Consider the following 26,961-nt stretch of genomic DNA (forward strand, 5'->3'; position numbering starts at 1 on the left):
CTTATTAAACCAGATACATTTATGAAAAACTGGGTATTTTCTAACATGTAAAATTCCAGCTATAAGTATATTGCAAGTAATAAATGTTGAATTACTCACTCTACTGCCTTCCATGGAAAAAGCACAGCTATGTTTGTATCTTATACTTTATTTATGAATTTTGTACAATGGTATAAATTGTGCACATCATGTATATAATAATTTAAATGGCAAGTAATGACTGTAATGATAATCTTCCAGCCAACTTATTGTGGATCTTCCAAAGTATATCACTGCCAATCTGGCAAAACAAAATATGAACACCATGATTTCTTAAAAGAGTATATTTTTAAACATTCATTAATATAACTATCAGCACTAATGTTTCCTTCTGTCAAAAATGACAAACTTTTCAATCCACATTGGAAATTGGGATATTTTGAGCTAAACTTTTTGACACTGATTGATGTTTAAAATTCTGGAAGAACATCTCCTTCAAACATTCTATAACAGAATATGCCTCGAAGTGTTGAGAAGTCAGCTGTCAAGTATGTTTCGTCATCTAAAACTAAACAAGCATTCTTCTTGCTAATTAATGAATATAACTTTTAAGCTTGAGATTTAATTACCTTGTTTTGTTTTTCAGTCACTTAGGTAATTTTTATTTTTACATAACTTCATACTTGCATGTTATTTAGCCCTCTGAACCATTGATTAGTTTCACATTTGTTTGCAGCATCTCTTAGTGACATAATCAAAGTCACTTTCAAAAAATTGCAGCATTCTGGTCGAATTTTGAACAGAAAGAACCATATTTTCCATCGAAACCTGGCTGAGTAATGGACACTGTCTTATAATACCTATTTAACACTTTAGTTCATCATACTTCAGAAATTTGTAGCTGTTTTGGTACAAAACATCTTGGGTTTTTCCAGCCATTTGTCAACAACTGATTCGTGACGGTCTATTTGTTGTTTAAAGCCACAGCACAGTTACTTTAATAAAACCAATAACGAAATTCTTACTTATTTGAAATTGTTGCTATGGCAACAAACAGAATTATAAATAACAAACAAAACAATTGACATCTGAATTTAACAGAATTCTATTGTTACAGTCCTCAAATACACAGAAAAGAGTGTATAAAGTAGTAAACTGTCACAAGTTATAAACAAGAAACATGGTGATCTATTTGAGTATCTCACAAATCAGTAATAAACAAATTATATATATATATAATTTTTTTTTGTTAATTTTCTGTCCGATGGTGAGATTATTATTAATCTCACCATCGGACAGAGATTATTATTAATCTCATCGGTGAGATTATTATTAATCTCACCATCAGACGGAGCAGCTTCAAAACATCTACATATTCCAGTGCCTCTTTTAGTAGATATAAAGCAGAACCACCCCAATGGCCAGATGGATGAACAGTAAGATGTCTGTGTCACCGATTCCTTTTAATTGGATGTTTGTGTTTTTAAATGGCTTTGTTTTTTATCTCTGGCAGCATGAAGCCTAAAAAGGAAGGCCTGTTGCCATAGATGTGTATGTGTAAAGTCTGGAATACAAAATAAATGGTGGTCCCTTTTGGACAGACTTGTCTTCGATGATTAACAAATTATATTTGTACATAAATATATGATAAGTTTCAAATTAACAATGAACAACAAGATCAAAATATCTCTCTCTACTCACTAATAACAGACATTCCAAAGAAAATAGCAATTTCAAAATCTATCAAAGGCTAAGACAATCTTAGGATTGAGAAATTTTTTTTTGAAGTATTTGTTTATAGAAGCTTTGCCTACATATATTTATAATGTATATGCAAATTGAGTGTTTATGCTCAAATTATATGAGTAGCAACATGATAAACATGTTCTCTAGGACTGGTATTTATGAAGTAACACTTACTATAAGACACAAAAACCACATTAGCAAATATATTAGTTACACTTACTGCAATCTCCTCACAGGGCTCAAATAGGAACATCTTGATACCACATCAATACTTTTCTTTCATACAGAATACTTTTTGTACTCAATACTTTTGGTCCGATACTGATATTGATACTTCAGTTTGGGTATCAGATCTGGTATTGCTAATTTTTCACAGATAGACAAGGTCCAACAGAAACCAATTTTGCTGTTGAATCCAAATCTTACACAATTTCAGTTAAATTAAACTTTTATAGTAAATATTAATGACCAAAAATTAATAAATTTATTACATCAAATTTCTTTTTCAGAATCTAATATGATTAATGTTCAGATTACTGTTTATAAATAAGTATTTAGTGGTAATTTTGCCAAGATTCAATTCTCTGTGGCCTACTCAGCCTTCATTGTATTCATGAGTACAATACCTTCTCAGCAGTAACAATAGCTGGAAGGAGATGCCATAGACTGAACAGTGACAGCTGGCAAAATTTCCATTTTCATTATCCAACGCCAATATGATCAGTATCGATACTTAGACTTATACCAATACTTTAAAAATACTCATCATATCGGTATCAATACTTCTGTTGTATCAGGACATTCCTAGGCTGAAAGAACATCAAAATGATGTACATATAGCAAAAAGCATGACATTAGCAATCATGGACAATTCATCTTAACACAAATGATATTTTAAATGCACAGATTCTATCCCTGAAAGCAATGAATCTAACACAAGAGATGTAACTGTTTTCTAATTGAAATATATTGCTTCCAAGGATAGACTAAGTACAGCTTTAATTATATTACATTACATCAAATCATTTTAAGATTTCTTTAAAAAGTATTTTTCTATGTATCTCTTAAATTATAGGAAACAATTTCATAACTTAGCTTTTTATTCATTTAAAAATACAATTTGATGGCTTACGTACCTTCATGAGCACCACCCTGCAGCCCTTTCAATCCTTGTTGATCATAAACTACCCTCTTGTTAGGGTCCGAGAGAACTTCGTAAGCATACGAAATTTCTTTAAACTGAAAACGAATCAAAATTTACTTTAAAAATGTTTTATACTTTGTTCATTAGATATATTTTATTATTAAATATACACTAACACCATTAAAATATTACTTATTTCACAAAAATCTGGCCAATTTTTTAAAGCCCTAACTGAATTAGTTTCTTTCAAAAAAAAAAAAGCCTTATTCATTTTCTTCCTGCCCATATACTGTAACTGGAAGTATCCATATTTAAATTGTGTGCACACACACCACAAACTAAATAAGGAACTTCACAGGTGCAGTATACAGTGAGAAGTTCAAACTACAATAAAGATCAGTGACACATATCTAACAAGAGAGATTTTCTGTATCTCTCACAAGTATATGATTTTGTTTTATGAGACTGATATCCCTTCGAACTTCTTGTTCACTACCAATCTTGCATCTGCATGACTTTAGCCTTACGGCTGGAATGCACAGACAGCGTTTATTGTGTTAAATTAAGCATGAATTTCTGACCAATAAATGCAGATAGATACTTATCACAAAGAAGCCAGAGAACCAAAGTAGTTTGCATATTTCAGTAGAATTATCTTTGAGATTTCTCTGCATTGAAACTACGTGTTTGGTCTCATTTATAACCACATATTGTCACATTGAGCTAAATTAACTATGCATGAAAGACATCCATATGTTCCGACCCTTACAGCAGGACATTCAGAATATTTATCAGAGTAGAACATATAACAGTCTGCAATAATAGAAAGAACACACAACTAATTCATGTTCTGCATAGACTTGATTCTCAATAAATAATTTTAAATATATTGCCAGTGAAAGTTGACAGTTTCACTAGCAATATATTTGATCATAGCTACTGCCACATTTTAATTAAAAATCTTTCTTGATACAATATTAAATATTTGCACCAGAAATTCATTATGGTGACATTCATAAAAAATATGAGAAAGACTGAATATTGCCAAGTGTTCGTGTATTTACACTATATAGTGTTCAAAAGACAAAAAGACTACATTATTTTATGCCTTAATCTTGTCACATACTTTTCTAATATTCAAATTATACCCTCAACTATTCCTAAAAATTTCATCAACAACACATTAACAAAATTTTAACTGAATTTAGCAAATTGCATCTCCCTAACATTTGACTTCAGTGCCTCATCATTACAATTACTTGTAATGATCATTAAAGATTTCACAAAGATAAAGTTCTCTTAGTTCATCTGTTTTTACATCATAGGAAGGAGTGGAATTTTTATTCAGAAGCACTCTCCCACTCAACTTGCTAAAATCCTTTTAAAATGTGGTGTGAAAATGGACAAATTACAAAAAAAAAAAAATGTGTGTTTTCTTTATTGAAATCTTTAATAAATTCACCCTCCAGGTTACTTTTTAACCATTGTAAAAATTGTTATAAACTTTGACATTGTTGTAAACTTTACATTCATTTTATCACATTTTTCCTTACTCCTAACAATCTCAAATCAACTCTTACATTTCCTCTTAAATAAACAAATACTAACCTCTCTATGCATAAGTGAAAGTAAATGAACTATATACATCTGTCATTACATCAAAGTGCTGAATGCAATTTTAAATATGAAAATAAACCTTATTACATTTAACAAATGTTTATTTGGTATATCTGTGAACTAATTTTTTGATGTATCTGCAAACAAGATTATTTTTTGTATCAAATGCTTTAACTTTCTTCTAAATAACCATGTAAATCAAGTAAAAATATTGTAATAAGTGTATTTATAATTTACAATCCAAGATAAAAAAAAAGCAAGCACAGTTACTTTGCATTTTTGTCTTAATTGTCATTTTACTCTCATGTTTCTAATAATTTGGCTGAAAATTTTATATAAAAAGGCAAATTTATACCTTTAATAAATTCAAATAAAAATAACAATACAAACAAATAAAAGCAGCAAATAGCTAATTCATACTAAGTTTTTAAATGACTACTTATTCAAATGAAGTTATTATAAAATTCAAGTTTTGAGTGAATCAACATTTGAGCTTTTATTACATGATTTTTATGTTTAAATATAACCATAAAATTGTCACAACAGTTATTACAGTGTTTCATTTCCATGATATTTTACAATGATATGCAAAAGACTGATACATTATACCCTTATTTATGCAGGATAATCAAGTTATTCAAAACTTGATTGCCATTCATGGATGAAAGGTGTAATCTGTCAAGCTTCGAAAGCTAGATACATATTTCACTTGAAGCACATTTGAAGATGCATGCTTTAAAAGTGTACATCTTCAAATGAGAACTGTGACATTTATGACACTTTTTTTAATCAAGAATTATCTTTTAATAAATATTTGTTTCATTGCTCTCTACTGTGGAATATAAGCACAGAGAAGTAAAATCATCTTCCACTTCTTCCATTGTGTAATGAGTAATGTCGTAGATATTGCATAATAAGCCATTTTAACATTTTCTTCTTTGTACTTTCTCACAAACTGTCAGTCAGTCTTCACATTAGCAGGGGTGCACAACCTGCGGCCCGCTGGCCTCATACGGCCCCTTATCAATGTTTATGCGCCCGCGGACGGTACAGACCAAATCCCTTCTTTCCAAGTTTCTAAGTGTAGAACTTTTCCCTTTCACAAAGTCATTAGCACCCAACTGTTTTATAACTTTCCCTGAAGTGAGAAATGGGGGGTTGTTCTATAAATAAGTCTATTTCTAGCTAACACTTTCTGGTTTAGATATCGAATATTTTAAGTCTAATACATAGTATTATAACGATTTTTTGAAGAATCAAATAGAATAAAATGATGTTAGAACGTCATTTCCGATGTTATCAGGAAGTTTCTATTTTGGCGGGAAATCTTCAATTTTATGCTTCGGAAAACTTGCTTATTCGTCTAAATAGCGTCAAATAACAAAAATAAGTGAAAATAGTGCTGAAAAACCATGAAAATAATGATTTTTTAGCATTTGTTTACATTCTAGATTCTGATTGGTATAGTCGAATTTGAATCAATCTTTTCTAAAAAGACGCTTATTCGTCAATCTAATGTCATTCAAACTAGAAAAAACTAACCAGAGTTCAAAAAGAAATGTACAAAAAACTATAACAACTGATAATTTACAACAATATCTCTCCATAGACTAACAATAGAAAAAAATTTTTTCGCATCAAATTTATTATTATTAAGTTGGACCAAGAAAATTAATACTGTAATTGGAATAGAGTCATTATGACTGAAAGGAAGCCGTTTGCACTAAAATATTTTGGATTTAATAATTATTACAAACCGCGTTAAGCCATAAACTTGTCAACAAAGAGGGTTGTAAAATGATTCCGTGAAAGAAAACAGATATATTTAGGTTATTTAAGTAGTAAATTAATTGGAACTTTTTATTTACTTTTATTTTTACATTCTTTTTTTCGTAAATTTAAAATTAAATTATTATTTTTAATTTTTATTTTATTTGAAATTTAACAGTCGTAAACTGTGATATATTTGTGACAGAAAAAAAAAAAAAACAGATTGATTCTAGCGCCAATTTGAAACGAGATATCGCAATTTTAATAATTATATTTAAAATATTCAGATTTTCCACTGCACTGTGTTAATCACTTTTGATTCATTTCTGAACACGGGGGTAAAACTGACGGGCCATAAATATAATTTAGGTAAGAATGGTAACCACATTTATGATGGATTAGTGTCCTGCACCTGGCATGTTGACGATCTGACTCACAAATTCTGAGAAATGGTGGAGACGCCCGGACAGGGGTCGAACGAATTAAGACCTGCCTGGCCACGTGTGCGTAATAGTCTTCTGTCCCCGCCTCTTTAGTCTTTGGTCAGAGTGGATACAGAACAAAGCACGTGGTAGTCTAGCTTGCCTTATCTCAAACATGATTTGTTGCGGGCCTCAGAATTTTCGGCACAATGAGACATTGTTTTGCAGAGTGAACAGTATGGCGCCGGGCATTAAACGCAAGGTCAATCGCGAGAATCATCAGTTTCAAGAAGTGGAAGTGTGGACTAACAAGTACTGTTTTGTGCAACAGAACAACAGCATTATTTGCCTTTTGTGCAATGGAACAATAGCAGTGCCAAAAGAATTCAACCTGAAGCGACATCATGAAAGCCAACACAAGGATTTCCTTCTGCAAGGTACGGAACGCAAACGGAAAATCGAATCGTTACGACGATCACTAATCAGCCAACAAAATGTGTTCAAGAAACAATCTGGAGAATTGGATGCGGCTGTTGAAGCCAGCCTAGAAATATCTGCTTTAATAGCCAAGAATGGGAAACCTTTCACAGATGGCGATATGATAAAAAAGTGTCTTATCATCGCAAGTGAGAAGATGTGTCCTGAGAAGACAAAGTGTTTTCAAACAATCAGTCTTAACCGCATGACGATACAACGGAGAATCTCGCAAATTGCATCAGACATTTCTGGCCAACTTAATATTTTAGTTGCAAACTGTGCTTATTTTTCTTTGGCTGTGGACGAATCCACTGACATATCATCAACAGCACAAGTGATTGTGTTTATTAGAAGTGTTTCACTAGATTTTATTGTGAATGAAGAATTTCTTGGCATGGCATCACTTTCCGGACATACAACTGGTGCTGACTTACTTACTGGTTTATTGAGCGTTTGCAACAAATCAGCACTGGACTTTGACAAGCTATCCAGCATTGCCACTGATGGAGCACCATCTATGGTTGGATGTGAGAATGGCATGGTCACCTTGCTGAAAAACCACCTTGGGGACAGGCAAAAGGAGTTAGTCCAGTATCATTGCATAATTCACCAACAGCAACTTTGTGCAAAGAAGCTGGGATTTGAACGTCTGCTGAAAGATGTCTATGATACTGTGAACTTAATCCGCCGTCATGGACTCAACCATCGACTCTTCACATCATTTCTTGAAGAAATAGATGCTGATTATGCTGACCTGCCCACGTATACTGAAGTTCGTTGGCTGAGCAAGGCAACAGTCCTCAAGAGATTTGTGGAGCTATTGGGGCCTATTATCACTTTCCTCAAAGAACGGGGGAACACTACAAGGAATTTGGAGGGACAAAGATGGCAGTGTGATTTAGCTTTCCTTGCTGACATTACTGCTTATCTAAACGACCTTAATTTGAGATTGCAGGGAAAGATGCAACTTGTTTCTCAGTTGACAAGTAACATCAATGCATTTATGACCAAACTATCACTTTTCAAGTCCCACATGCAATCAGAGAACTTTACACACTTTCCACATTGCAAGGCCATGAAAGAGAAATACCCACATATGAAGATGGATTACTCTGACCAAGTTAACACCCTCCTTACATCATTCAATGAGAGGTTTGGTGAATTCCAGAAATACAAGATCTACCTGCAACTTTTTTCAACTCCATTTGATGTGAAAGTGGAAGATGCCCCTCCAGATGTCCAACTTGAGTTGATAGACATCCAGTGCAGTGATGAATTGAAATCACAGTTCAAAAATTCTAATCTCCTCACATTCTACAAAGAACTGCCAGATACATCATTTCCAAAACTGAAAGACAATGCTCAATTTTGTGCAAGCATGTTTGGCAGTACCTATGTATGCGAACAAGCGTTTTCGCTTATGAATTTAAACAAGTGCAAAACACGGAACAGGTTAACCAACGAGAATTTGCAAAATTGCTGGTTGTTTCAACATCTGCCATTACACCAGACATCAAGAAGATTGCTGCCAGCATCCAATCTCAGCTATTTCATTAATCTCTTGGAGGTCCGGCCCCCAGTCAGTAAACTTAATCCTAATTTAGCCCTTCTTCACAAAAGGTTGTGCATCCCTGACATTAACATTATTGTTAAACAGCAGATTATTTTAAAGTAACTTTTCCTGTTATGTGGGAAAGCTAATTTAAAATGTCAAATTGCTTCTACCATATTTAATTCATTGATTAAATTAGGGTTACATTATAAAGTTTTTGTTGTTTACACTTCTAAGTACTTGTCTTTTTTGTGATAATTTGAAAGTAAAAAATTTATTTCAATTTACCTTCTCTCCCTGTTCTGGATTCTTATCCGGGTGATATTCTTTAGCCAATTTACGATAGGCCTGAAAATAAAAATAGCTTTAACATTAGTTTTGAAAACCGATAATAATTTTAAGTTTTTGTACAATTTTATTAGTTCATTTGACAGATATTGGACTAAGTGGTTGTCTTGATCAAGAAACAACTAAGAAGCTTTGAATATGATCTAAAGATGTTGAAAATAGTTTTAATTAATAGTTAAATGCATAATAAATAATAATTATACATGTCTATGCTTTTGTGGTAGTTTACATATGTAATATTCTGATTTTATATACCAGATAATGAATATTTGAGCTACTACACAATACTTTGTTGGATTTTCTGACAGGTAGCAGACAAGCACATTGTCTATTTGGAGAGATGTATCTTAAATTTTTGTATTTATTCCTACATACATACATGAAAATAAAGCTATACAAGTAAAAATGTATTTTAAACAAAGTGAACATGACTTAAGAAAGTTAACTTCACACCAAATAATGACCTAATGTAACATTACATCGTAACATTTCAAGTGAATATCTGGAAAAAAACTGGAAATATTATCCTTATCATTATGTATGTAAGGACTTAAACATTAATTAATTCAAATATAAATGTTTAGGCACAAAACAGAACTAGCTTATTACATTTACATACAAGGTGACTAGTACCTAGGGAATTTGATCCCGGTCCTTATTTCTAATCCCGGGATTTCGGGATTATACTTATTCAATCCCGGGATCCCGGGATTATTTCAGTATTGAGGGTTAATAAAAAATAAGAAAATCTTACAGAAATCAAAAGTCAAAATTTAGACAAAAATCAACGTATTTTACGGTATACACCTAGTTAATTTAATCACTCTAACTAATCAAACTTACAGTCAGACTAACCAGACTTAAAATCACTGTTTCATGTTAAATTTATTCTTTTTTGAGCATCACTGAGATTGTTTTAAACTCACATAAATTGAAAAAACCTTTATGTAACAAACTATGCAAATAAATCTTGAAAATTAACAAAAATCTCTCTTAACATCGACTAAATATACTACTTTCATATAACAACCTAGTAAGTAGGTAGTAAAGTAAGTTTCTTAGCAAAAAGTATTTAAAAATAATATTAATCAGTCACATTTTTCTTAAATATAAAGAAAACTAATCTAATAGGAACATTCTAATTTGAATTGCGAAAATATGATCTGAGAAATAACAACGCATCCAGTGTCTCATCACCAAGTCTGCTTCTCAATTTGTTGCACATATATGCAGCTGCTGAGAAAACGCGTTTAGGTTTGATGGAAGTTGGAGGAATCGTTAGTAAATACTTATAAGCTTCGAGGACACGGGGAGGATGGAAGAAAACAGTCCGGTCGACACGGATCGGGATTGTAGGAGTAAAGGCTACAATCCCGATTGTTTCGATCATTGTAAGCATGTCTTTCTAAAAATAAACGCGTTAATTTTGTAAATTCGGTCTCTGTGTGAGTCTCTCAGCGTCCAGCAAACCACTACCCCGAAACGTAAAAAGACTTTCTCGCATCATCCTGACAGATCGCGGGCAAGGCGAGGGTCGTAACCTTTTCACCTAAGGTCGACCCCCCTAAGCGAGAGGCGTCGGGTCTATATTAACTACACTGGCAAAACAAGATGGCTGACACATTGACAGGTAAAACGCACTGAGTAGTGCTCTCGACTGCGCCAGAAAATCGATTGGCGCCCGCGAAAATTCAAAAATACAAAAATGAAGTATATTACCAAGTAACCCAGTGAGAACTGCTTGCCTATCATTTTAGTTGAAAATACAAGAAGTTTTATTCCAAGCAAGCATCGCAAGCCCGCTAGGTTAATTTCTGCTGCTTGCTTGGAATAAAATTTCTTGTATTTTATATTAAAATGATAGGCAAGCAATTCTGTTAAAAGCACTGGCACTGAACGTTTCGCTTCATGCAGTCTATTTTGCAACTTTTTTAAAATGATGTCAATCCCGAAAATCTCGGGATTAGGAAAACTTAATCCCGAAAATTTTGGGACTGAAAAGTGGTCGGGATCCCGATTTTCGAGATCCCGGGATCAAATCCTCTACTAGTACCCCTTAACCACTGATTTGAGTGAGTTATAGACAATAAATGACACACAGTAATGAACCCAACACAGACATGGGAAAATGAGAAAGACATTTTACTGTCAGTGCTTAACATGCACATTAGCATTTGACACTTTATTTGCACTATCCATGTATGTAAATGTCCTTTTGTATTAAATAAGTCATGCTTTACAACTTTATATTTGATTTTTCTTCTATATCATATGCAGCTTTAGAGACAGGAGCACTAGCATTTGAATTTTACCACTGGGGCTGTGAGCATTCTTGTATTTAGTTCTCTTCACTGTAACTTCACATCATGTTTGTAAATCTGGCTATCTGTATTCATCAGATTACATGTATATGTAAGGACTATACTATGCACCTATGATTCAATTTTTGTACATTCTGGGAACAAATCACAATAGAATCTGTATTAATATCAGACTTACAACATTTAATTGAAGTAAGTAAATAACATTAACAAAAATTCTTTCAGTTAGTAACATTGGACAAATATGTTAAAATAATTGAAAATGCTACTTAAATTTATTTACAATGAACATTATTCTTGCTTAATAGTAATTCAAACAGTTTATAATTAAAGAAACAATTACAAACAATTTATAATATACTGCCAACAAAATGATGATTAAAAAGATTAACGTTTAACCAGTTAGGAATATTTTATTATGTAGATCTTTTACACAGCCAACAATCATACTTCTTTAGACAAAATAAGGCTGGATCCACACACCAGAATTTCCAGATTTGGTTCCAACATTCCAAAATGCCAACTGGTTTGACAGAAAAAAGGATAAAATGATTCATGCATTCCTGCAGTGAAAGAAATCCAACACTTTGCATAATCAATAACAAAATGTATACTCTATAAATGAATAAGCACCAATCATGCTCAAGTTAACAATATTTTAAGAAAAACAGTAGTTTATTGGTTTTTTTTTCTATATATCAACATATGCTAATGAATATAGAATGAAGTGTATTATTAGAGAACAACTACTAATCATTAATTACACTTGTATATGACATTTATATAATCAAAACACTTGTCTATCGTAACATACCTTCTGCCTTTAGTATTTATTATTTTAATGACTTATTCAAGTAATACAGTTTTGTCTAGTTTAATTAGTACATCACATTTCAACATGAAAGTATATTATAGAAATTAAAAACTGAAAAATAAAAACAATGAAAATGGTTTAAATGCTTTATCAGTTATGATCCAATTCTCTTTCAAAATGAACAAGACCTGATTTGTGTATCTTCATTATATATCTGGATTGAAATTGTGTGTTGCCTGGCCTGTATAAACCAACAGATACAATAATGTCTTAAAATTATATTACACAAGGTTCATATAATTTCATTTCCTAAAAGTATTAACTATTAAAAAAACTGCAAGATGTCAAATTGTCCAAGACAAGTTATGAACACTGGAAAATTTTACTGATTTTGGCACTACAATCAAATTTTCCTCACAAAGTATGGTGTTGGAAGTTGCAAGATGAGAACAGAAAGTTTGTACTACATTCATATTAATTTGTATTAGCTAGAATCTACCAGAAGCAGAAAATTAAGTAATGAATTGGTGATGGCGAGGAAATAATTAATGTAAATAATATAACAGATGCTTTTGTAAATTGCTTCAGACATTACAGAATTTAAGTGAAACAACATTCTGATAAAAACCACAAGTGCCTAATATAGAAGCAAAGTATGTTAAAAATTAGTAAATTTTGATAAATTTACTCAAATAATCTGCCATTTTTTCAAATTATGACAGAGCCTAGTTAATATCATTGCAAAAGACTTTCTATTATCTACACCAGTGTTTTTCAACCTGTGGGTCGCAACCCCCCTGGGGGTCGCGAAGCCTTACATGGGGGGTCGCGGGTAAAAGAGAAAGACAAATGTTTGTAGGTCCTACACTTCATTAAAGAAAGTTTCATACTTTATGCAGGTGTGTTAAGTTATTGTCGATTCTTCCGAAATTTTCATTTTAATCAACAATAATTTGTCTTAACAGAAAGAAAATTAAATACATAGTTTTTAAAATCACTGATATAGTCTTAATATGGCCCTATGGGGGGTCGGCAGAATTTTTTAACTTGTAAAGGGGTCGCGTATTCAAGAAGGTTGAAAAACACTGATCTACACAATACAAAACTTTTCAGTGCTTAAAAGGTAGAAACATGCTCTATTTAATTTTGTTTAATTTCAGCAGAAACTTCAAAAAATATTGTCATGTTTTCTGCCTCCAACTAAATTTATGCAGTATTTTATGGATGTCCTTTTGTAGACTAACAAGTAAGTCTATTTCAGTTTTAAGACCTCATGGAAGATTGCTCTACATTCCTGTCGTAATGACATGCTTTAAAAAGAATTTATTATTGAAAAAGTTAAACAATTTTGACTAATACAAAGAGTTTGAATTTACACAGATAAACTGCCAAGAACTACTAAAAGTTTAAATTTTCAGTGGAAAAAAAACCAAAGTTTCATTTCAAATGTGTTCTTAGGCATGCTCTCTGTTTTTGGTTGAAAATATACATACAAATGTATATTTTGTGCACCCTTTTCCCTTTGATGACATTTCAATAAATACAGCAAATATTTTGTCAACAATAGAAAAAGCATGTTCACACTTTCTAGCAGCAGCAATCTTCTTGTTCTAGTTCTAACCTGCCTAAGACAAAAAAAAAAAACTGATACAGGTGCTCTTATGAACAATTTGACTGTGTATATCTAAAATTTAGATTTCGTGTGGATTGTGAAGTTCTCTTGCCATTCCTGGTATGTTGTTGAAGTGGTCTTTGGCAAGTAATAAATATTTAATGTGGGCTTATTTCTATTGTGTATCATCATTTTTTGTTTTTGCACAAATTCTTGAAGATCCACTGTCACTTGTGAAGTGGTATCAAAGTTTGTAATGTTGGAGTAATGGCACTGTTTGTTAGCATTTGCAATTTTTATAAACTTTTACAATTACTGCTTCAAAAATGCATTGAAAACATAATAGTAAATCTAGCTGTGAACATAAATGGAAGTGTTGCTCTGTTACCATGGATAGTGGACATTATAAAACAAAAGTGTTAGATGGAAACACCACATTTGAAACACCTGCAACTTAGCAGTAGCAATTCGGTAAACGAGTGTAATGTATTCTATTAATATTAAGCATACTGAAGGATCAAACACTAACAATAAGTGGTTATTCTGTGTATGAATGTACTTTCTGGGTTAGTTTTTGACTTATGACAAACCCAAGGAACCTAACCTGTTCATAAGTAGGGAAGAATCTGTATGTCAGTACCTTGATATTCACAGTTTAACTGTAATTATAGTTATCCATCTTACTACTAAAGCAAATATTTTAAAAATCAGGTAAAATTCATCATAAACTTATCCATATTTCTCATATATGATAAACAGATATAATACAAATTTCCATCAGTATTATTAGAATATAAATTTAAATAAATGGGTCGTCAATTTAGAAGTACAGGTGCACATAGCCTACTTTATAAGTGTACAGACGTGAAATGTATGAGAGACATTTTGGAATGTAAAGACACAAAGCAAGTTGTGGAGCACCTGCAGATTACTCAAATTGTACAATGAGGAGTGATTCTGACTTTGTAAACTCAGAACATAAAATGCCTTCTCTATTGCAGTATTGCCATTTTCATTTACAGTGCTTCCTAGAGGTAATAAGACGAGACATTTGAATGCAGATGGAAGATGAAATAATAACTGTTACTGTATGAATTGGTGTATGTCACATACTTCTTGAATAATAATTTACATAATTATTGTAATTTAAAATGGTAGCATTCATTCTGGAAGACCCTGTGTTTGAAACTAGCTACTAACCAAACAAGCCAATTTTAAAGTAAATATCATCCAGTCAAAATTAAAGATATACATTCTTTCAGCACACTTTCCATTTCTCATTTGATATCTATTGTAACTGACTATCAATTACCATCAAGGTCAAAATATAGACTAATTTTTACTTAAATGGTTTATTTCTCTGTCTCATTTGTACAAAGCTGTGATTCCATATCTCACTTGTCATAAAAACAGGTGTACCTAATAAATATCAAAATAAGAATGCAGCAAACCATTCTTAAATGTAGGTTCGTGTAGGACAACCATCCAAAAATTTTTGTTCATTTGTATATGACAATGTGCCATGAGTGATTTGCCAAAGGAAGGATGCCTCCTAGAAAAACTTTGTATGGGGAAACTGGTCCCAATTTAGGTATTATAAATGTAAAGAACACCTGAAAATCTCCAAATGACCAGCCTGTTGGCAAAATGTGAACCCACAATCAATTACCAGTATTCAGTGATTTTGTGCACTTAGCCACAATAATAAGTTTCAAAATGGGTTTTTGGTTTGGTTTGTTAAATTACAGAAAAGCAACACTTGGGTAATATGCCTTGGGGATGCCTTCTGAGAGGTCTTTTTAAGGGCAACTGGCCTCTATTCAGACATTACAAACATGGAGAAAACCCGGAAAACTCCATATGGCCAGTCCATCCTGGCGAGACGCAAACCCACAACCAAACTACCAGTGTTCAAGGAGCAGAACCGCATGGCCACTGTTGGACTGTTGTTAGCTTTAAAATTGTGTATTAAAATAGTAAATATAACAGGAGTGAGTGAATATTTCCTGAGGTATGTACTAAATCACACCTTCTTAAAGTATGGGTTACAACCCCATTTAGGATCAAGGGGTCTCAAAAAATTTGACTACAGTAAAATTTTGTACTATGTATTTATGTCAAAGGGCATTTTCAGAATTGACAATTATAAAATGAAAATATTGGTCAACTCAGAAAAACATTACAGATGCTCTACAGTACCAAAATATTCAGCCAAGACTTAATTGTTATTTATGAACAAATAAAAAGCATACATATCTCATTAGTATGCAAATTTGCTTTTGTTTTAATAAATGGCTATAAATGGTAAAGTAATATGTACATCAAAGAAGTGTTTTATGGTTTATCATCAGAAGGTGATTTTATTTGTATACCTATTTTATATACTTACATAGCAGTAGTACTGTAAATCCTCAAGTAAAATGGGGTTGCAAATAAAAAAGAAAAGTTTAAGCAGCCTTATACTAAATTATAAAGACAGCACTAGAATAGGAAAATTTAACAAAAATCATTCAAATCAATGATACATTATGACAACAGATGAAGACATAGCTACAAAAGATTAACTCGATAAAAATATTCATGATTTATATAGATGATAAAGATAAAAATTGCTATTTTGAATTAATATTATGCATCTTGTTCCACTACTGTTAATTAATTACCTGAGCACTATAATTAACTGTTTTAAAAACAGTTAATTATAGTGCTCAGGTAATTAATTTATGACACATTATTGAGAATAAACAGTTACAAATAAATATGTTGAAAAATAAATATATGATTTTGAAGCTTAAGAATGGTACTTTAATGTATTTTTTGCCTGATATCGTTATTTGTTTTTGGTCGTGTTCTACAAGCATGCGTGCATTACTTTTCAGCATACCCTCATATACTGTTGCATACAACAATTCTTGGAGCCTTTTTGAATCTTTCTGAAGTACTTAAAACAGAAGGTTACTCTGGTTATTAATAATATTTATAAACTTCATTGTTATTTTTGCCACTAGAGGACATCAAATTGGCTGGAATCACCACTGACTGTTATGTTATATATTATATATTATAAATATATACAAACTATTATGTATTTAAAAAAAAAATTGCAATGCGACATAGTAGCATGTTCAAGTAGGAATAGGAACAAAACAGTTTTATTCAAGGAGAATGTATAGTTGATGTAAACTACGGTCAAACTCAGTTATAACAAACACGAATAAGCAAAATGCCATAACAATTTTAATTTATGCATATGTCCACACATTCTCTGACAGTTATACTGAGAAAATTTTCAGTAGCTATGCAAATACACAAACATTATTAATGTTTTAGTAGTAAGAAATGCAATACCAAATTCTTCAAAGAAATAAAACTGAAAGTATTACTTAGTTTGATGATCACTGGATACAGTAGAGCGTCGATTATACGAAAGTCAATTATCTGAAAGAATTCCAGTCGACAAATTTAAATTTTTGCCAGTGCTGTGGCGCTGCAATCTTTGGCTATGTCTTGGGCTACTCAAATATTTTACGTTTTTGATACTAAATTAACTTCTGAAGTATAAATTTTTATTGTTTTTATATTTTTCAATATATTTATTTTGTTAGTACAAAATAAAAAAATAATTTTTAACGATACAATAGTCTTCGTTAGGCTTAACATCGACAAAAATTCAACGCAAAGAGACACGCAACGGAGAAAAATTTCAACATGGGATAGGTTAATATATTTTTTCACACATAATCGGTTATTCGAAATATCGATTTTCCGAACAACCCAGTCCCCAATTGATTCAGATAATCGACGCTCTACTGTAATTAGTTTTATGACCTGCATGAATTACAGACCTATTTATCACTTTCTTTTTGTAAATCATCCTCCTCTTTCTTGACTAACTTTCATCCCTACTCTGCCAATTTATCTAACCATCACTACAACTTTGAAATTACCCATATACTCTAGTTAAAAATTAACCCTTCTATGAGAAAAATGTCTATAAACAAACAAACAAACAAAAAATCTCTCTCAGTTTACAAAAATGTAAAAATTATTAGCAAGTTAAAGCACGGTGTAAAAACATTAAAATGTGTAAAAAGTTTTTTGTCATCTTCGACAGTATCGACATTATTGAAAAATAAAGCAATTATCAATTTTAAGACTTGTAGATAAAAAGACTAACTGAAATCAGATATAATATTAATTAGAATTATCTTTAATTACAAAAAAAATAACCGTTTAATGTTAATTATATTGTAGTTTACATAATTATCAATAAAATTACAGTATAATGTACATACATATTATTTTTAGAATCAACTTATTTTAAATTAAAAATTTAAAGATAGATTTCACAAATTATCAGTGGTGTAGCTACAAATTTTGCCACCTGTGGGGCACCCTCTACCAGAATCGATAGATATACCGGTCCTTGCGCTGTGCTCTGAAGTACAGTTAATGTCTCAGGTTGCTGATAGCTGGTGTTAGAGTCGCTCTTAGGTGAGAAGTTTGTTTATCTATTTGGTTAGTAGGTACTTTTCCCACTTTCAAGCATTTTTGTAACTTTTTTCTACTGTTCTGTCAAAAAAATCTTATTCGTAATTACATTCTTTAATTTTACATCATGTATAAAGAAAAAAAAAGTGTATTTGGTTCATTAAAAAAATTAATAACAATTTTAAATTACATATGATGCTGTGGATAAATTCAGTTTTAAATAGATATCTTAAATACTATAATAAAGATAACAGACTTATCACACAACTACTGGTAACAAAAAATTACACTTCTATCATCAGAATGCAATCTTCTATCATTTTCATGTTACCAGTAGCATTGTGATAAGTCTCTGTTATCTCTAGTATAGTATTTGAGATATTAGTTTCAACAATTCTCAAGACAAGAAGCTCTTTTATAACGTTTAAAACTGTTATATTGCTTCATATTGTGAATGAAAGTTTTGTACATGATGTTCTGTGTATGTCTGTTTAATAACTAGATAATTGTAAAATAAGTAAATAAATTTGCATTTTACTATTCTGTTTTATTACATACGTGTAACAATATAATTAGGAAAACCACAGCTTATCCTCTGATACATTTAAATAGCAATAGAAATTTAATCCAGATAAAGACAAACTATTTTTTATTAAATACTTTATTAACTTTAACATTAGATAAAGTGTGCTATACAATTTTACTTGATTTAGTATAGTGAGAAATAGTATTTGGGATGAAATAGTTTTGTATTTTTGATATAAGATATTACATTTCTTATGACACACACACACTGGCTCTACGTAGTTTGGTAATTTATAAAATATTCTGCACTATCAAAAGTAGAATATGTATGAACATTTATTGATGACCTACAACACATTTCCTTTGTTTATATAGGCCTAAAACATTAGGAACATGCCTTTCTTTTAGACTCCATGTCATTATTTATCACTATCAATATCTAATAATACTGTCTGAACTCTTGCCATCCTATATTTACCTATTTTATTTGTCAACCTTTAACTCATTATCCTCTAATCATCTCTAAGTTATTATGTGCCTGTAAATATGTTGACTAAATAGTTAGAATTTCCTCTTTTTCACCTAACAGCCTATATTTGAAATCCAAGAACTAAATTTACTGACTTTAACCTCTCTAACCTGTTCCTTCCTCTGTCTTTTGCTCAACTTTAATCTCTCTCTATCTCATTAAATTAATAAATACAATATAAATTGTGAATAACATGTATCACAACTCTCTTCTCACTGCAAAATACAATAATTTACCTAATATTAATGAATAAATAAAAGGATGTGGACTTAATCTTGATAAATTCCAAAGCCACCCTAAATCATAAACCTCTTTTTTTAGTAACACTTTAAATCTATCCTATCTTAACACATGGTTTAACATTTCTACACACTACCATAATTAAATGTATACAATTCGCATCATTCCCTTTTCTTCCTGATTCAGAGTTCTTGGGAATCCCAGATATCCCATATTAATAATGTATATACAGGCTTAACTATAAATTTGTTAACTATGTTTTCTTGCCCTTAATGGAAACGTACATAAATATTTTAAAATGAACACAAATTGTAAGCAAAAAACAGTCTAATCAATTTAAAGTTAAAATTGTGAAAGTGACAGTTTATAGAAATATAAATATTAATGACATTTACAAATAAACAATGTTCAAATCTGAATTGAAATAGTATTTATAAGCAGTCCTTTAAAAAAAACAAAAGAAAAATCTGAGTTAAAAATGAGAAAATTTCATATATTAGAAGAATTTCTAATGTTTACAGCTGACTCTCCCTATGATCCAGCCAAACTTATGTCTAGATGTGATTGAAGCACTCAAAGTGGCACAGATTTATTATGCCAGTATAGTAGAATTACAGTTATTGGCAGCACAAGGACCAGAATATCTATAGACTCTACCTCTACATATCAGTGCCTCCATTCTTCCTCTAGTTACCTTACAGTTCTTTGCAAATTTAACAAGTAACGAGAAAATCTTGCCCGTTCCTTGGTGTTTATTATAACCAACTTCAACTGTATTTAATTTTTCACAGACTCCAACAACAAACATGTGAAGAATTGGTTTGTAAACTGAGATCTTATTAAAATCTGCAATTCATGATTTTTTTAATATAGTAATCCATTTTATTTTTAAAACTAAATGAATAAATGGGAAGATACATGTTTGCTTTAAGAGCTAATATAAGAGTTATAGTTTATTTGTATAATTTAAAAATAAATAAATTCTAGTTCTTATGTTAGCTCTCAAAACAAATATGTAATATACAGTATGTCTTACAATAAAAATTTTAAAATTTCAAGTAAAATAACAGATAAATTTTAAGTTGTTAAATAGGCATTAGTATAAAACAATAACCTTTCTATATAAAAGAATTAGTCATTAAAATAATCAAAGGATTTATTCTATGATAATTTCTGTTGTTTCATAAAAAAAAACTATCTGTTATTATTAAACTCTATACTATTACACTATTTTAAAACAATAAAAGTTTCAAATAATAGTAATGCATTATTCATGTTTTTGAACTCAAGATTACTCAGAATTAAAAAAGCTCTTATCTGCTGGAAACTTTATTATCTTTTGTTAAATATTTTTATTTGTAAAGGACAACAAATAAACTGATATTCAAATAATATTTTACCATTGCACTTGTACAATACTTTTTCAAATACATTTAATCTGTATTTATTGCTTTATTCTAAGATAATAAATACAAATGAAACATTTTACCATACAATATATAAACAGTCATATGAAGATGTAAAGGACAAACAAGGACAATTTTTGATGCTTTCCAAATGTTTAAAATGAGCAAGTCACTGTTTTGGAAGATGATACAACAAAATACTCTTAGTTTTTAGTTCTTCCAAGATTCATATCAAGCCAACAAGTATTTTTATGCTCACATTCTGTAAGCAACACAAACATCGAAAAATGCTGAAACAGATTGATGGGAGATGGATTTATTTTAATTTGGAATAAATCAACGAGAAAAACAAACAAAACATGTAATAATTCAATGATTCCAATACTATAATTAGTTCTTTCCTAACATGACACTAGTGTGTGAGTCATTTGCTTTCAATCTCAAATACTGTACAGAAATGAACAGTCAGCAAGAAAATGCAGCACTTCATACAATAAATTTTCTAGTTGTATAAGTAAACACCTATTATATTTATTATGGTAAATTATAGTGATTATTAATCTTCAGTTTCATCAAAAATCTTGATAGCTTTTATTTTTTTACTGAGGAAGAAAATACTATTATTAATAATCAAGAACAATACACTAGAAACGATTATAAATTGTATGAATGAGTAGAAAGTTTATACAAAACTATATAAGTATAAATACAATGATCATGCATTATTCACACAGGTTTACAAGCTATTCTTATTTTTAAGCTATTGCTAACAGCAGTTTTAAAACAAATTTGCCAAACTATATGAGTATTGCTGCAGCTGGTTTATTATGCTCCAATAGAGTAAAAGAAACTTGTGTTGAGAGAATGTATTTCTGCAATTTTGAAATATAGTTATAATAGTTTTGTAAATTTAACTCAGAACTTTAGGTGACTATTTCTTGTAACAAAAACTTAATGAAAATTAATAATGCTAGATTCACTGCTAGCTAAATTGTGGTTAATTATATATGTTTAATTAACCAGTTTATAGCCTGAAAGAATTTGGCATTATCAATTGATTATGAACAGATAATTTGAGCATAATTTATTATATGATTAACAATGAAATAGACAATCAGCACACAACCAGTTAAACAGCATGTGACCTATTTCATCATTCTACTGTCACTAATCTTCTAAACCCAATAGGAAATAATAAACTTTGAGAAAAAATTGTCTACTTGTATAGTTTATCTAGACATATCCTAAGCTTATGACTGTTCTACCACATAAGCTATTAGAAATACGAAAAAATAATTTTGTGATTAAATAATTATTACATCTTACATTCGTATAAAATAAAAATCAATGAATACTACCCCTTTCAAGACCTCTAACCCTCAATCTTCAGCTTATTTTTCATGACATACATCAACGATAGTTTAAACAGTCTACTTCTTTAACAATAGCTTATGCCAACCATATTGAAATTATAAACTATCTAAACATCCTGTAACATGATCTAAATAAACTTTCAGACAGCTTCCATAATAAGAGTAAAGGTGTATTTTTCCTGGATAACATCTTATCCTAAGTTTACATTCAAAATTTACAATCAATCTTATTTCTGCCAATGCAGTAATGGTATTATAGACAATTATAAACTCACCTACAATCATCATATTGATAAAGTAATAAAACCTTTGGAAATAAGTAGAGTAATATTATGAAGAAACTGTAAACACATTTTATCAAATTTGTCCTACACACCATTTATTTTACCAATTTTCAATCAATCACAGATCATTTTATATCTATAAGCACTACTGATTCTAATACTGTCAGATATTAGACATTTCTAAACCATATTTTCTGTTAAACATGAACTTAACTTTAACTTAACCTCTTAAATTTCTTGAAACATGACTTGGTCTCCCAAACACACATGACAAGATTTTAACACAAATTTTTTAATGGATTACTTCCCCCTGCACATTTTAGTTTATATACCCCAGTTAATATGTGTTTGTTTATTCTCATTACACAAAACATATCTTAGTTAGCCTATATTTTTTTTTTTGAAATTATTATAAAGATTTCACAAAAAGAATTCCTAGTTGGCTAGTAACCTAAACATAAAATTATTTGCTTGTGCCAACGATAGATCTGACATCTAGCGGTATTAGTGTGAACTATGTAATGGCAGCTGCTATGGGTATAAAGTCTGTGGTTTGTTAGAATTAGAAAGTGTTCAACCTACAATGGTAAATAATAAGTACTGTATTACTGTGAATTTGAATGTAAGTCTAAAAGTTCATCAAACTCAGTACATATGTGCACATTTTCATTCTTTTTTTTATTATATATTTCCATGCTGTTGGAAGCACATTAGCATCCCTAGCATTTAGGCAACTAGTTAGGCACTTTACTTTTATAAATTTCCACCAACTAGTTGCCTAAATGCTAGGGATGCTAATGCGCTTCCAACAGCATGGAAATATACTGTATAATAAAAAAAGAATGGGACTTAAAAACCTTAAATCATGTTTCCTTCTAGTTAGCTTTTGTTTTCTATGTTTTATTTGTTTATTTAATATATACACTTTTTTAAATTTATTTTAAAGTTAAATTTTAAAAAAATTTTAAATATGTAAAATACAGTCGACCCCCCTATAACACGGTAGATATGTTCTTTTTATGAATCCAGCTTCTAGGAGTCCAGCCAATCACAGCCCGGCACGTATACAGTTTATGGACTACAACTGTTTGAATGGTTTCTTCCATAAAATTAACCGATTCTAGACTAATTCAACTCAACATTTCCAAAATATGTATAATTTTTTGGGAATAATCCATATAAACTATGCTATAAACAAAAAATTGTAGGATTACTTACCGAGCGTGCACTGTTTGACTACGCCGTTGCTAAGCTTGTTTTCGTTGTGGAGATTGTCATTGAATGGCGCTCGCGTGCTTCCCAATAAATTATTCTTTTTTGCAAAAAATTCGCTAAACTTTGGAGACATCATTAATATAAATATCATTTTTATGGACATTAAATAATAAATGGTTTTCGTAGGTCCGCTGCTCGTTTAAACTCAATGGTTTGTGCAATCCATTGTGACCTGAGTCGGCGATGACGTTTTACCGAATTATAGGAGTTTTTTAGCATGTTTGTACGAATACTGTCGTGATATAGGAATCTGTGTTATGGGGGTCAACTGTATTCAAAAATGGTATGTTCCATTTTAGAAGATTTATAATATTAAAGCTGACAATGGCCTATATTAGATAGGTTGAGAACGTTTGTAAGAATAAAAGAATTTTATGCTCAGCAAAATTAGGTTAGTGAAACTGAAGTGAATGAAGTTATGTTTTAGCATTTCCTCTCTTTATAAGACATCTTTTTCAATCACCCACATATTCTAAAATGTCACAAAGTGTAATCATCATGATTTAAACAACTACGAAATCAACTAGGATTAATGTTGGACACAAATGCAGATAAAACGTTTTGACTAGAGAGAAAAGATATTAAAAAGACAACACACACATGTAACTCTTGTATGTTGCCACGTACACTATACACTTTGTGGCAGCCATTTTGGTCGACTCATACGCCATCTATATTTACTGGCACAAGCGAATAACAAACAAACAGTCACATTTGTATAAATAATAGTTAAAATACATACGCGATATTTAATATTCATAAGCTATAAATATAAATACAATAAGAAACTCAACATTAGTCTTAATGTCACAAAATTTTGTGTCAAGAATAAACTAGTGGGTGTAATTATGACAAATAGTTATCATCATCATTATCATGAAGTCATTGAAAGTAACAGAGAAAATATGACATCATAATCCAAAAAAAAAAAATTTTTGTTTTTATAAATTACATCTAAATTAGAAAGTAAAATGAAAGAAGGATTAATTTTATTTCTTAGTCAAAACAAAATATTGTTAAATATATAAAATTAAACTAANCAAACATTATTAATGTTTTAGTAGTAAGAAATGCAATACCAAATTCTTCAAAGAAATAAAACTGAAAGTATTACTTAGTTTGATGATCACTGGATACAGTAGAGCGTCGATTATACGAAAGTCAATTATCTGAAAGAATTCCAGTCGACAAATTTAAATTTTTGCCAGTGCTGTGGCGCTGCAATCTTTGGCTATGTCTTGGGCTACTCAAATATTTTACGTTTTTGATACTAAATTAACTTCTGAAGTATAAATTTTTATTGTTTTTATATTTTTCAATATATTTATTTTGTTAGTACAAAATAAAAAAATAATTTTTAACGATACAATAGTCTTCGTTAGGCTTAACATCGACAAAAATTCAACGCAAAGAGACACGCAACGGAGAAAAATTTCAACATGGGATAGGTTAATATATTTTTTCACACATAATCGGTTATTCGAAATATCGATTTTCCGAACAACCCAGTCCCCAATTGATTCAGATAATCGACGCTCTACTGTAATTAGTTTTATGACCTGCATGAATTACAGACCTATTTATCACTTTCTTTTTGTAAATCATCCTCCTCTTTCTTGACTAACTTTCATCCCTACTCTGCCAATTTATCTAACCATCACTACAACTTTGAAATTACCCATATACTCTAGTTAAAAATTAACCCTTCTATGAGAAAAATGTCTATAAACAAACAAACAAACAAAAAATCTCTCTCAGTTTACAAAAATGTAAAAATTATTAGCAAGTTAAAGCACGGTGTAAAAACATTAAAATGTGTAAAAAGTTTTTTGTCATCTTCGACAGTATCGACATTATTGAAAAATAAAGCAATTATCAATTTTAAGACTTGTAGATAAAAAGACTAACTGAAATCAGATATAATATTAATTAGAATTATCTTTAATTACAAAAAAAATAACCGTTTAATGTTAATTATATTGTAGTTTACATAATTATCAATAAAATTACAGTATAATGTACATACATATTATTTTTAGAATCAACTTATTTTAAATTAAAAATTTAAAGATAGATTTCACAAATTATCAGTGGTGTAGCTACAAATTTTGCCACCTGTGGGGCACCCTCTACCAGAATCGATAGATATACCGGTCCTTGCGCTGTGCTCTGAAGTACAGTTAATGTCTCAGGTTGCTGATAGCTGGTGTTAGAGTCGCTCTTAGGTGAGAAGTTTGTTTATCTATTTGGTTAGTAGGTACTTTTCCCACTTTCAAGCATTTTTGTAACTTTTTTCTACTGTTCTGTCAAAAAAATCTTATTCGTAATTACATTCTTTAATTTTACATCATGTATAAAGAAAAAAAAAGTGTATTTGGTTCATTAAAAAAATTAATAACAATTTTAAATTACATATGATGCTGTGGATAAATTCAGTTTTAAATAGATATCTTAAATACTATAATAAAGATAACAGACTTATCACACAACTACTGGTAACAAAAAATTACACTTCTATCATCAGAATGCAATCTTCTATCATTTTCATGTTACCAGTAGCATTGTGATAAGTCTCTGTTATCTCTAGTATAGTATTTGAGATATTAGTTTCAACAATTCTCAAGACAAGAAGCTCTTTTATAACGTTTAAAACTGTTATATTGCTTCATATTGTGAATGAAAGTTTTGTACATGATGTTCTGTGTATGTCTGTTTAATAACTAGATAATTGTAAAATAAGTAAATAAATTTGCATTTTACTATTCTGTTTTATTACATACGTGTAACAATATAATTAGGAAAACCACAGCTTATCCTCTGATACATTTAAATAGCAATAGAAATTTAATCCAGATAAAGACAAACTATTTTTTATTAAATACTTTATTAACTTTAACATTAGATAAAGTGTGCTATACAATTTTACTTGATTTAGTATAGTGAGAAATAGTATTTGGGATGAAATAGTTTTGTATTTTTGATATAAGATATTACATTTCTTATGACACACACACACTGGCTCTACGTAGTTTGGTA

General features: G+C 30.4%; 1 protein-coding gene across 1 annotated transcript in view; it reads right to left on the bottom strand.

Annotated features, from left to right (window-relative positions):
• Positions 1 to 26,961, bottom strand: part of LOC111626711 (dnaJ homolog subfamily A member 2-like) — a 69,209-nt gene that overhangs the window by 28,503 nt on the left and 13,745 nt on the right. The window contains exons 2-3 of the mRNA XM_023370193.1: positions 8,996 to 9,055; positions 2,862 to 2,964 (exon numbers count right to left, since the gene is read on the bottom strand). Of these exons, the coding sequence (XP_023225961.1) occupies positions 2,862 to 2,964; positions 8,996 to 9,055 (163 nt within the window). The remainder of the gene's footprint in view (positions 1 to 2,861; positions 2,965 to 8,995; positions 9,056 to 26,961) is intronic.

Source organism: Centruroides sculpturatus, unplaced genomic scaffold (assembly GCF_000671375.1).
Source record: "Centruroides sculpturatus isolate CEXI.00-Female unplaced genomic scaffold, Cexi_2.0 scaffold438, whole genome shotgun sequence".
NCBI classification, from domain to species: domain Eukaryota; kingdom Metazoa; phylum Arthropoda; class Arachnida; order Scorpiones; family Buthidae; genus Centruroides; species Centruroides sculpturatus.